Here is a 12,790-nt window from a genome sequence, read left to right on the forward strand (position 1 = left end):
ATCTCCTAACCTCGTGATCTGCCTGCCTCGGCCTCCCAAAGTGCTGGGATTACACGTGTGAGCCACTGTGCCCAGCCTTTTTTTTTTTTGAGACAGAGTCTTGCTCTGTTGCCCAGGCTGGAGTGCAGTGGTACGATCTCAGCTCACTGCAGCCTCAACCTCCTGGGTGTGCCACCAGCTAATTTTTGTATTTTTTGGTAAAGAAGGGGTTTCACCATATTGCCCAGGCTGGTCTCGAACTCCTGGGCTCAAGTGAGTGGGCTCCTCCCACCTCTGCCTCCCAAAGTGCTGGGATTACAAGCATCAGCCACTGTGCTCGGCCTCCCACCTGCTTCTTCTTCATGACCTTGAGGATTTTCTTGTCTCCCCGCTCCTTCGCTGTCAGCAGGCACTTGGTGACGTCAGCCGTCCACTGGATCTGACTGGCAGTGATCACCATCTGAGGATGTGCAGAAGCCATGTCCCAAAGCCCTGTCCTCGGCCATCCACACAGCCCAGCTCCCAAGTCCCAGTTATTTCAAGAACTGTGTGCCTCTCCCAACTGCACCCAATCTGCTCTGAAAGATGGGACATGGGCCTCAGGTCAGGAGCTAAGGGTCCAGCTTGGAGTGACCAGAGCCACAGCCCAGAAAGGGGGGTAAGAAACCACATTGTGTGAGACTCAAGATTCTGTCTTTCCACTGGCCACCTCCTTTTAACTCCATCTTTTTAACTCTATCTTCTTGTTCCCTCATTTCTTCATTTCTTTCTCTTTTTTTTCTTTCTTTCTTTTTTTTTACATTTTTTAAATTTTTTTAGATGGAGTCTTACTTTGTCACCTAGGCTGGAGTGCAGTGGCACGGTCTTGGCTCATTGCAAACTTCGCCTCCTGGGTTCAAGCTATTTTGCCTCAGCCTCCTGAGAAACTGGGATTACAGGTGTGCATCACCACACCAGATAATTTTTTGTGTTTTTAGTAGAGACAGGGTTTCACCACGTTGGCCAGGCTGGTCTTGAACTCCTGACCTCAAGTGATCTGCACACCTTGGCCTCCCAAAGTGCTGGGATTACAGGTGTGAGCCACCATGCCTGGCCCCTTGTTCCCTCATTTCTGTTGACCCCAACTCACCTGGCCAGCCCACTCCTTCACCCATTTGTCCCTCTTGTTGAGGAACTTCTTGAGGGCCAGGCGGCAGTTCCGGAGAAGGTCCCGCAGGGTCACCCTCATGGTCCGTTCCACATCGCCGAGCCAGGACTAGGGGGAGGTGGGAGAATAGGGTAGCTCAGCCTCAGGGGCACGGCCAAGGTCCTCCACAGGGAAGGCATTTAGGAAGCGGCACTCCGGGGCTTTGTACCCAGAGAAAAGCAGGAATGGGCAACGGCTGGCTTGGGTCCCTGAAAGAAATGGAGGCTCTGAGGCAGATGGTCTGACTTTCAGAAGGAAATTTCAGTTCAGAGCAGAGATGATCATTGTCAGGAATGGCAGGTGGGAGGGGAAAGAGTGACTATCAACCATTTACAGAGATCTTCTCTCCTCATGGAGCCAGGTGAACTTTCTTTTTTTTTCTTTTTCTTTTTTTGAGATGGAGTTTCACTCTTATTGCCCAGGCTGGAGTGCAATGGTGCGATCTCAGCTCACTGCAACCTCCACTTCCCAGGTTCAAGCGATTCTCCTGCCTCGGCCTCCTGAATAGGTAGGATTACAGACATGCGCCACCACTCCCAGCTAATTTTGTACTTTTAGTAGGGATGGGGTTTCTCCATGTTGGTCAGGCTGGTCTGGAACTCCCGACCTCAGGGGATCCGCCCGCCTCGGCCTCCCAGAGTGCTGGGATTACAGGTGTGAGCCACTGTGCCCGGCCCAGGTGAACTGTCTGTAGGAAGAAGAATCAGCTAGGTCCTCAGACCCTCACCACAACTCACCTCCACAGGCCCTTCTAAAAGTACTGAGTGGAGGAAATCAATGTACTCGCCGTCGCCCGAGAACATTCCCACAGCTTCCCATTTGCTGCTGGACCCTCCAACCTGCAGAAAACAGAAGCTGCTCAGAGCCTGGCCAGCCCACACTTGGTATCCACCTAGAAGTACTGGGGCCTTTTGAGGGTAATTACTGCTCCTCTCCCCTCCTGTAAATATTACCAATTCGAAGAAGTTCTATCCCCTGAAAATCGAGAATCATTAATTAACATGGCCCTCCTGTTGGAAGGGCAGGGTCCCTTCCAAAGCCTTTCATACCCACCCACCATCTCATTGTGGCCACTTCTACCGACCTTCTGGATTCTCAGCAACTTGATGTTGTCAAAGCATTTTTTGAGGTGCGGCTGCACAGCCTCTGGGTTTCGGGACTGGCCCAGAATCTCCAGTAGGTCATCATTGGACAAGAAGTAGAAGCGGGGGAAAATATGTCGCTTGGTCTCTAAATACATATCCAGAGACTTCTGAATATCTTCCAGGATTGTGTTCATTTCTGTCAATGTGTCCAGGAGGCCTGGGAAGAAGCGCGATGAATGCCATTTGATGGCCTTCTTTCCACTGCCCTGGGGGGATCTGGATGCCCCAACTCTGTGTTCTTTGCCAGCTCTTGAGCAGTGGGGCACAGACTGCCGTGAGGGTTTCTGGACGCAGAGAAGTATCCCCAGACCCTCTATCATGCTCATCCCATTCTCTCCATTAATTCATGACTCACTATTCATTATGCAGTATTGTACAGGTTACTGTTTATGCATTAATGATACATCATATATGACTTCATTAATTTTTTTTTTTTTTTTTTTTGAGATGGAGTCTCGCTCTGTCGCCCAGGCTGGAGTGCAGGGGCCGGATCTCAGCTTACTGCAAGCTCCACCTCCCGGGTTCACACCATTCTCCTGCCTCAGCCTCCTGTGTAGCTGGGACTACAGGTGCCCACCACCTCGCCCGGCTAGTTTTTCGTATTTTTAGTAGAGACGGGGTTTCACCGGGTTAGCCAGGACGGTCTCGATCTCCTGACCTCGTGATCCGCCCGTCTCGGCCTCCTAAAGTGCTGAGATTACAAGCTTGAGCCACCGCGCCCGGCCATGACTTCATTAATACAGTAACTTCCCCTTATCCACAGTTTCACTTTCCATAGTTGCAACTACCTGCAGACAACTGTGGTCCGAAAATACTGAATGGAAAATTCCAGAAATAAACAATTCCTAGGTTTTAATTGCACACTGTTCTGAGTAGTGTGATGCAATCTCTCACCATCCTGCTCTGTCCCCCAGGATGTGAATGATCCCTCTGTCCAGCGTCTCCACGCTGAAGAGGTTCCCTGCCCGTGAGTCATTTAGTAGCCCTCTCGGTTATCAGATCGACTGTTGTGACATCACAGCAGTGCCTGTGTTCAAGTGACTCTTATTTCACTTAATAATGTAAGCAAAAGTGCAAGAGTAGTGATGCTGCCAATTCAGATACGCCAAAGAGAAGCCGTAAAGTGCTTCCATAAAGAGTTTCCTTCCTTTAAGTGAAAAGGTGAAAGTTCTCAACTGAGGTTGCTGAGATCTACAGTAAGAATGAATCTTCTGGCCGGGTGCAGTGGCTAACACCTGTCATCCCAATACTTTGGGAGGCCGAGGTGGGCGGATCACTTGAGATCAGGAGTTCAAGACCAGCCTGGCCATCATGGTGAAATCCCATCTCTACTAAAAATACAAAAATTAGCCGGGCGTGGTGGCAGGTGCCTGTAAGCCAAGCTACTCGGGAGGCTGAGGCAGGAGAATCACTGAAACCCAGAAGGTGGAAGTTGCAGTGAGCTGAGATCGCACCACCGTACTCCAACCTAGGCGACAGAGCAAGACTCCGTCTCCAAAAAAAAAAAAAAAAAAAAGAATCTGAATCTTCTATCTGTGAAACTGTGACAAAGGAAAAAGAAATTCATGATAGTTTTGCTGTCACACCTCAAACTGCAAAAGTTACAGCCTCGGTGCATAACAAATGCTTAGTTAAGATGGAAAGGGCATTAAATTTATGGGAAGCAGACACAAACAGAAACATGTTCTGATTGATGGCAATTGGGTTCAGGACTATCTGAGGTGTCAGGCATCTACTGGGGGGTCTTGGAACATATCCCCAGTGGGTAGCAGGGGACACTGTATAACACACCCACCGAAGAACTTGGGGGTCCATCTTCCTTCATTTCCCAAAAGCAAAAAAAGAAAATAAGGGCTGGGGGAAGAACTTAGGGATCCACTGGCCCACCCAAGAGCTTCTGAAAGGTAGAGATTTCCCTCTATGTACACAATCTAGCAAGCTAAATCACTTTAGATACATGTCATGTGCACACAGTGAAAGAAATCTACAACTGGGGTTGCCAGTGTCCCTCATGTCACAGCAAAAAGAGTTCCAGAACAGGCGGCAGAAGACTCCCAATCAAACAGTAGTTCTTTCACTTACTGGCATGTCAATTCACCTCATCGAGTTTTGACCCCTTTGTGTATAAAATGGCAATAAAATCCATCTCAAAAATCAACGTGAGGCCAGCGGTGGTGGTTCACGCCTGTAATCCCAGCAGTCTGGGAGGCCGAGGCGGGTGGATCACTTGAGGTCAGAGAGCGAGACCAGCCTGACCAACATGGTGAAACCCCGTCTCTACTAAAAAAAAATACAAATGTAGGTGGGTGTGGTGGCACACGCCTATAATCCCAGCTACTTGGGAGACTGAGGCAGGAGAATTGCTTGAACTGGGAGGTGGAGGTTGTGGTGAGCTGAGATTGCGCCATTGCACTTCAGCCTGGGCAACAAGAGCGAAACTCCGTCTCAAAAAACAAAAGAAAAAAAACCAATGCGAGTACTAATTGAAATGTATTCACATCGGTAGCTTCTCAATAATGTTAGTTTCCTCCCAGCCTACAGCCCCATACCTCAGGTCTTGATTGATTTTCCCCTTGTCTTCCTAGTTTCTAGCTTTCTGAAGAAAGGAGGGACACTAGTGAGTGTGACTCAGAGGTAACCCTCATGCCTTCAAACACAGGGTCTACAGGCTGTTGGGTCCTGTGAGTGCAAACCTGAGTGACCCCCAGAGATCACAGGCAGACTCAGTAGCCGTGGACAAGATGGATTTATTCTGTGCATTCAACAAAGGGATTACTGTTTTTTTGGCTTTGTTTATAAATTGTTCTGAAATATAATTCAATCAATTATTTCAAATAATATCAGTCATTGTCATTCAACTTTGCATATCATAACTTTTCATGTTTACCTTTTATCAGAATAATTAAAGTTATTTTTATTGATGTATATACTGAAGGCTCTTGGAAAAATGAAGCACTGTTAAGACTAGCCCTAGGTAAAATGAAGAGGTCCTCTGTACCCCCGCCAGAATTCTTCGCCACAGGATGCCCATTCTAGATGCCCGTTGTCAAACCTGACTCCCTGATTCTCTACCCCAGTCTCCCCCAGTCAACCAGCCCTCACTATGTGTTCATCTTACCATGTGTTCATCCCTTTCTTCCCCATACCCTACCCCATCCCATGGCTGAAGGCTAATCTGCTAAACTAAAGTCAATGTAGGCTGGGCTCAGTGGCTCACACCTGTAATCCCAGCACTTTGGGAGACTGAGGGAGGTGGATCACCCGAGGTCAGGAGTTCGAGACCAGCCTGGCCAACTTGGTGAAAGCCCAGCTCTACTAAAAATTTAAAAAATTAGCCAGAGGTGGTGGCACATGCTTGTATTCCCCAGCTACTTGGGAGGCTGAAGCAGGAGAATCGTTTGAACCCAGGAGGTGGACAGTGCAGTGAGCCCAGATCGCACCACTGCACTCCAGCCTGGGCGACGCACAAACCTCCGTCTCAAGAACAAATTTTTTTTAATAAATAAATAAACTAATCTGACTGATTCCATATTCCATGCTCTTAACCACTACATTATTATACTCCACGCAAATACTTGTTGAGTTTAATTTATGGAATTGTGATCTAATGCTTAGAAGAGGTGATGGAGATGGGACATGTTATGAGAGCTGGGGGCATCAGTCTTTTTAATCAATGAAACATGCAACCATGACCAAGCAGAGTGCCTGCCGAAGCTGTGTCAGGGCAGCAGCCCTGAAGCTCTGACCTGGGTAATGGGTGCTCCGGAGAGCATTGTTGTCCTTGTTCATCCTGTCCATGATGGCTTTCCAGTTACTGTTGACCTGGTCAAATAAGGCCGATTCATTGGGCAGCTGCTTGCGGATGTCTTCTCCTAGGAAGATATTCTGAGGGGGCCAAAAATTGGAGTGAGAGGCCACTTCTTACGCACTCTCCACCCTCTGCTCCCTGTTCCCAGATCGTGGGTGACAGTTGAGTAGAAGATACAGAGTGCCAGAAGTCAAAGGCCAAGATGCCCAAGTTCTACAAGGAAAGTTGGAAGTCGGGGGCCAGGTACTTGGGTCTAAGAAGAAAAATGGAAGAAAAATCTAGGAAGAAGAACAAAAACTTGTTAGGGAAGGAATCTAAGGTGAGAGGTAATAACTAAGAATCAGACAGCTGGGTCCTAGATGAAGAGTGACTTTAAAGGTAGGAGAATGAGGCTGATAACAGGGCAAAATCTAGGTCTTAAGCAAGTGAAGGAGGAAAAGCAGGAAGCAGCAAAAGCTTGGGCGCTGAGTCCTGACCTCTAAGTACATCCACTGACGCTGCACTGTGAGAATCATCTCAATAACCTCCAAGATGAGGGAGAGGCAGCGTTCCCAGTGATCCACATCCTTCTCAAAGGCCTTGACAAAGCGAGATGCCTTCATGGTAGACAGAGCTACCTGGTTATCTTCCAGCGCCTGGAATATTTCTTCTGTACCTCTGGGACACAAGGGGTCAAAATCATAGTCCATCCCCACCTGCCCAACCTTGGCCCCAAGCTGCAGCCCGGGTCACACAGTCCCCCTTTCTCCTAGAGCCCCAGCTCCCCCGACCTGAGCCGATGATGGCCTTTATCCTTGTAGGGTACTATGTCGAGCTGAGTCACATCCCAGGTCTTGGCAATGTTTTGTAAAGCCTGTGGAGAGAAATTGGGGGACACAGCAGTCAGGTATCTCTTCCCTAAAGGGAACAGGAGCTGAGAGGCATCATCAGATGATGAACAGCTGGAAGCCTGTGCTCCAGGAGGTGCAGGAGGTATGGGAGCATGGGAGAGGAGGGTCGTACCACTTCTATAGCCAGCTCTTTAGTTGCTGAAGCAGAGATCTCCCCAATTTTCTCCACGTGCTGATCCATCCCAAGCTCCACAATCTGCTCCAAGGTGAAGCTTTCAGATTCCTGATCAAACTCCCGCTGGATCTCATCCCTGACCTGGTCCCAGTGCCTGCAGCCAGGAACAGGAGGGTGTGAGGTCAGGAGCGTTACCATCACTCCCAGTGCTGTCTCCCACTGGGACACTGTGATTCTGCATAGTTATTAATTCATGATTCAACACATTTTGCTAAACAGGTTTGAAGATGCAATCATAGGCACCATGGGGAATACGAAGATTGAGGTGAGACCCTCCAGGAGTGGATTATCTGGAGAGGGAGTTGAGGCAGCTGCGCCCACAAAACATACAACGAATCACTGCAGGTTTACTCTAGATCTGCACTGAGTAAAGGCCTTACATGAAACATCTCATATCATTCTCATGGCTACTCTATAAATTAGGAATTATTATTATTCCATTTACGGATAAGAAAACTGAGGCTTAGAGAGGTTAAGTAATGTAAGCAAATAAAGTGGTTAGGTTATACATAACCGTATAACACTTAATAGTTTCGGCATTGCCAAAAACATTATACTGGAAGAAAGACGAAGAAGCAAAATTATTTTCTCTTAAATGGATAGATCATTATTAAAACACCATTTATAAAAATTACTTCATTTTTATAAATCTATCCCCAATGGCTCGAGATGCATCCTCTACCATATGATAAATTCCGACGGATTAAAGGAGTTAAAACTGAGAAACACAAAGCATTAGAAGACAGAATGAAGAGGATGTATTTGTAACTTTGGGATAGGAAAGGTCTTCCTAAACAAGGCACAAAGGCAAAAACCATACAGAAAGAAAGTTATACTTTTGGCTACCTCAAAATAAAATCTTTTGTATAACAAAAGACATAAGGCGGGCCGGGCCAGGTGGCTCACGCCTGTAATCCAAGCACTTTGGGAGGCCAAGGCGGGCGGACCACTTGAGGCCAGGAGTTCAAGACCATCTTGGCCAACATGGCAAAACTCCATCTCTACTAAAAATACAAAAATTAGCCGAGCATGGTGGCGGGTGCTTGTAATCCCAGTTACTCGGGAGGCTGAGGCACAAGAATTCCTTGAACCCGCGAGGCAAAGGTTATAGTGAGCCGAGATCACAGCACTGCACCCCAGCCTGGGCAACAGAGTGAGACTCTGTCTACCTCCCAGAAAAAGAAAAAAAAAAAAAGACATAAGGCTTAGTCATGATAGACAACTCCCTCTCAGACAGCGGGAGGCCCCAGGGCAGGGGGCAGAGAACAAGAGTCAGCAAGGCTGGATGACCTGAGACAGTGCAAGAAGCAGAGGACAGTGGCAGGCTTGGTGTCTGTGCCACATGTTCACTGAGCACTATTCGCAATAGCCACGATGTGGAATCACCCTGAGTGTCCATCAAGCGATGAATGGAGGACGAAAATGTGGTGCATATATACAGTGAAATATCTTCAGCCACAGGAAAGAAGAAAATCCTGTCATTTGCAACAACATGGAAGAACCTGGAGGACATTTTGCTAAGCGAAATAAGCCAGGCAAAGAAAGACAAACACCGCACGCTCGCACTCATATGTCATATGTGAAGTCCGAACAGGTTGAACTCACTGAAGCGGAGTCGAATGCTGGTTATCAGGGACTGGGGGTGGTAGGTGGAGAGTTGGGGAGGTGTTGGTCAAAGGACACAAAATTTCAGTTAAACAAGAGGGATGATCTCCTGTACACTGTGGCAACAATGGTTGATAACAATCTATTGTACACTTGAAAACCACTGAGAGTAGCTTTTCAGTATTCTCACTACAAAAAATAGGTATGTGAGGTAATGCATATGATAATTAGCTCAATTTAGCCATTCCGCAATGTGTACATATTTCAAAACATTATGCTGTACACCATAAGTGTATGCAATTTTCATGCGTCCATCAAAATTAAATGTTTGTTAAAAAGAGGAAAGAGAAAAAGACATACATTTGTGGACAAAGGGGAAGAGAGAGCTGTGAACACCGTGGAGAGGAGAATGGGAGGGAGCAGGTGGTGGCGCAGGCCAGCGGGGCAGAGTGGACACCCGGGAGCAGAGGGGCAGCCTCACCTCTCTCTAAGGGCAGGGTTCCGTAGGTCTGAGATGAGAGGCATGGTCCTCTTGAACTGCTCTATTTTTGAGCGAGTGGTTTCAATAATTTCCCAGTTTCGGTCCTGAGCAAAAGTTGGGGGCATCAGAAGACCCGACGACCTCCCTGGGAATAGATCCTGATCCTCCACTAGCCTCTCTTCCGCCTCCCCGCCCTGTTTCTCCCCACCTTATACTCTTTGGCTAATCTTGTGAGGCGACGAAACAGCCCATGGGCCATGGTCTCCATGCTTTCGGTCTGCAGGGTCAGGAACCGGCCAGTCTTCCACTCATTCCAGTTCTCCTCCCAGTCTCGTGTGATCTCCCAGACTTGCTGGAGGGCATCGAGCTCCTACAGAGCAGAAAGGCGCATTGCATGAAGTGGCACCTGCCCTCCTCCTCCTCGACGGACGCCCAGGCCCTTCGCTGCTCTCGCTCTGTGACGCTTTCCCTCTAGATAATACAGCGGCCTCCTCCGTCCACATAAATTTCTCCACTCTGTCGCCTTAAGAGCTTATCAAGGAACAAGCACAGGAAAAGATCCTCAATGTCATGAGTCATTAGGAAAATGCAAATCAAAAGCTCAGTGAGATACCACTTCACACCCGCTAGGATGGCTAGAACCAAAAAAAAAAAAAAAAAAAGGTAAATAAGTGTTGGCATGGAGATATGGAGAAATAGGAAGCCTTGTACACTACTAGTGGGAATGTGAAATGGTGCAGCTGCTGTGGAAAATGGCTTGGCAGCTCCTCAAAAAGTTAAACATAGAGTTTCCATATGATCTAGCAATTCCACCCCTAGGCTCACACCCACAAGAATAGGGAACAGGTGTTCAGACAAATACAAGTCCACGCGTGTTCATGGCAGCACTACTCCTTCTAGCGAAAAGGTGGAAATAACCCAAATGTCCATCAACTGGTGAATGGTAAACAAAATGTGGTAAATTCATACAATATTCAAATATGAATATTCAGCCATTTTAAAAAGTACTGATCCATGCTACACCATGGATGAACCTTGAAGACATTATGCTAAACGAAAGAAGTCAGATTAAAAAGGCCACGTATGATATGGTTCCATTTGTATGAAGTGTCCAGAATAGGCAAATCACACACCTGGAAAATAGGCTCATAACTGACTAGGGCGGGGGACGGGGGATGGACGTGACTGCTAAGGGGCAGAGTTTCCTTTAGGGTAATACAAATGTTTGGGAATTAGATGGAGGTGGTGTGAATCACTAAATGTCACTAATTGTTCACTTCAAAATGGTTAATTTTGGTGGGGCGCCGTGGCTCACACCTGTAATCCCAGCACTTTGGGAGGTTGAGGCAGGTGGATCACCTGAGGTCAGGAGTTCGAGACCAGCCTGGACAACATGGTAAAACCCCATCTCTATACTAAAAATACAAAAAGTAGCCAGGCATAGTGGTGGATGCTTGTAATCCCAGCTACTCGGGAGTCTGAGGCATGAGAATCGTTTGAACCCGGGCGACAGAGGTTACAGTGAGCCGAGATTGCGCAACCACACTCCAGCCTGGGCAAGACAGCAAGACTGTCTCAAAAAAATAATAATAATTAATTTTGTTGTGTGAATTTTACCTCAACTGAAACAAAAGCTCCTCGTGAGCTCCTCTCCCGTCCCACTGCCTTTGTGGGTGCTAAGGACCCATTATCCTGTCCCTGCCCCTTATCTACAGTGACCACAGGGTCCTCGCTCAGCACACTACCTTCTCCAGGTTCTGAAGGTCCTTAGAGGGTGGCTGCTCGATCTTGAAGAGGCCCAGGTTGGCTCGGAGACTGTTTTCCTCTTCCCGCATGGCCATCAGCATGGCCCGCACTTGTGCGATCTGGTCTAGGGCAGATATGTGTCCCACGTTGCTGGTGAAAGGGCCTGTGGAGGATTCAGGATGAAGCTCAGCTTCCCGCTCACGTCTGGCAAGGACAGCCACGGCTCTCCTATCTCTTTGTGGGCAAATCTCACCTCTCTCCTCATGTGAGAGAGGGAAGAGAAGGAGAACAAGAGGGAACGCATTGAAAGAATGATGGTTAATCTTAGCAAAAACTCCTAAATGCGGCTTGAGAGTCAGGAACAGATGGAATACGAAAGTCAGGATAAGAAAAGTAGAAATGGGCCGGGCGCCGTGGCTCACACCTGTAATCCCAACACTTTGGGAGGCTGAGATGGGCGGATCACGAGGTCAGGAGATCGAGACCATCCTGACTAACACAGTGAAACCCCGTCTCTACTAAAAATACAAAAATTAGCCGGGCGTGGTGGCGGGCGCCTGTAGTCCCAGCCACACGGGAGGCTGAGGCAGGAGAACGGCGTGAACCCGGGAGGCGGAGCTTGCAGTGAGTGGAGATCACGCCACCGCACTCCAGCCTGGGAGACAGAGGGAGACTCCGTCTCAAAAAAAAAAAAAAAAGTAGAAATGGGGGCTGGTCGCGGTGGCTCACGCCTGTAATTCCAGCACTTTGGGAGGCTGAGGCAGGCGGATCACAAGGTCAAGAGATCGAGACTATCCTGGCCAACACGGTGAAACCCCGTCTCTACTAAAAATACAAAAATTAGCCGGGCATGGTGGCGCACGCGCCTGTAGTCCCAGCTACTTGGGAGGCTGAGGCAGAAGAATCGCTTAAACCCAGGAGGTGGAGGTTGCAGTGAGCTGAGATCAAGCCACTGCACTCCAGACTGGCAACAGAGAGAGATTCCATCTCAAAAAAAAAAAAAAAAAAACAGAAAGAAAAAAGAAAAGTAGAAATGCTATGAGCTGCACCTGTGCCCAAAACGAGAGCCACTGAGTGTCCTCCTCCTTTCCTCCTGAGCGGTGGCTCTTCCTCGCCCCAGCACCCACCCTCCGCCTCCCCTCCCTGTTCTTCCTTCCCAGGACCTGGGCTTGGAAGGCGGGGTCTCTAAACAAAGGCTAAAGAAGCGGGAGAGGTGTATCAAGTAGTACCTTTGAATTCGAAATCTTCCAGAAGCGTATGTGCTTTCTTCTTGAAGTCATCTGCCGAGTGGATCAGGCCTGTCTTGAATTTCTCCTTGTATTTCTTCAGCATTTGCTCACTGTCCAGCAGAGTTTGTTGGAAGACAACCCATTCCCCATTGAGACTGTCCAGCATCTCCAAGACCTAGGGGTGTCAGAGAGTGGCAGATGACCAGGAGCAGGAGGTCTGCCCTCTCATAAAGGCTTTTAAGGACTCTTTTCTGATCCTCCAGACCAGAGTCTGGGGATGAGTTTTGCACATGTGACAAGGCCTAAAAAAGTCAAAGTGTGAGGTGCTGGGCCTAAAAGAAACCCTGGCCGGGTGTGGTGGCTCACGCCTGTGATCCCAGCACTTTGGGAGGCCAAGGTGGGAGGATCACTTGAGATGCCTGTAGTCCCAGCTACTCTGGAGGCTGAGGTGGATCACTTGAGCCCAGGAAGTTGAGGCTGCAGTGAGCCATGATTGCATTACTGCAATCCAGGCTGGGGAATGGTTGGAGGCCCTGTCTCAAAAAA

The 12,790-nt window shown here is 48.4% G+C and overlaps 1 protein-coding gene across 1 annotated transcript in view; it reads right to left on the reverse strand.

Annotated features, from left to right (window-relative positions):
• Nucleotides 1-12,790, reverse strand: part of DNAH2 (dynein, axonemal, heavy chain 2) — a 150,399-nt gene that overhangs the window by 90,185 nt on the left and 47,424 nt on the right. Inside the window, exons 20-31 of the mRNA XM_011994733.1 lie at nt 12,245-12,419; nt 11,015-11,178; nt 9,478-9,639; nt 9,270-9,373; nt 7,121-7,277; nt 6,889-6,971; nt 6,595-6,775; nt 6,057-6,195; nt 2,250-2,467; nt 1,903-2,004; nt 1,109-1,234; nt 329-439 (exon numbers count right to left, since the gene is read on the reverse strand). Of these exons, the coding sequence (XP_011850123.1) occupies nt 329-439; nt 1,109-1,234; nt 1,903-2,004; nt 2,250-2,467; nt 6,057-6,195; nt 6,595-6,775; nt 6,889-6,971; nt 7,121-7,277; nt 9,270-9,373; nt 9,478-9,639; nt 11,015-11,178; nt 12,245-12,419 (1,722 nt within the window). The remainder of the gene's footprint in view (nt 1-328; nt 440-1,108; nt 1,235-1,902; nt 2,005-2,249; nt 2,468-6,056; nt 6,196-6,594; nt 6,776-6,888; nt 6,972-7,120; nt 7,278-9,269; nt 9,374-9,477; nt 9,640-11,014; nt 11,179-12,244; nt 12,420-12,790) is intronic.

Source organism: Mandrillus leucophaeus, unplaced genomic scaffold (assembly GCF_000951045.1).
Source record: "Mandrillus leucophaeus isolate KB7577 unplaced genomic scaffold, Mleu.le_1.0 Scaffold46, whole genome shotgun sequence".
NCBI lineage: Eukaryota > Metazoa > Chordata > Mammalia > Primates > Cercopithecidae > Mandrillus > Mandrillus leucophaeus.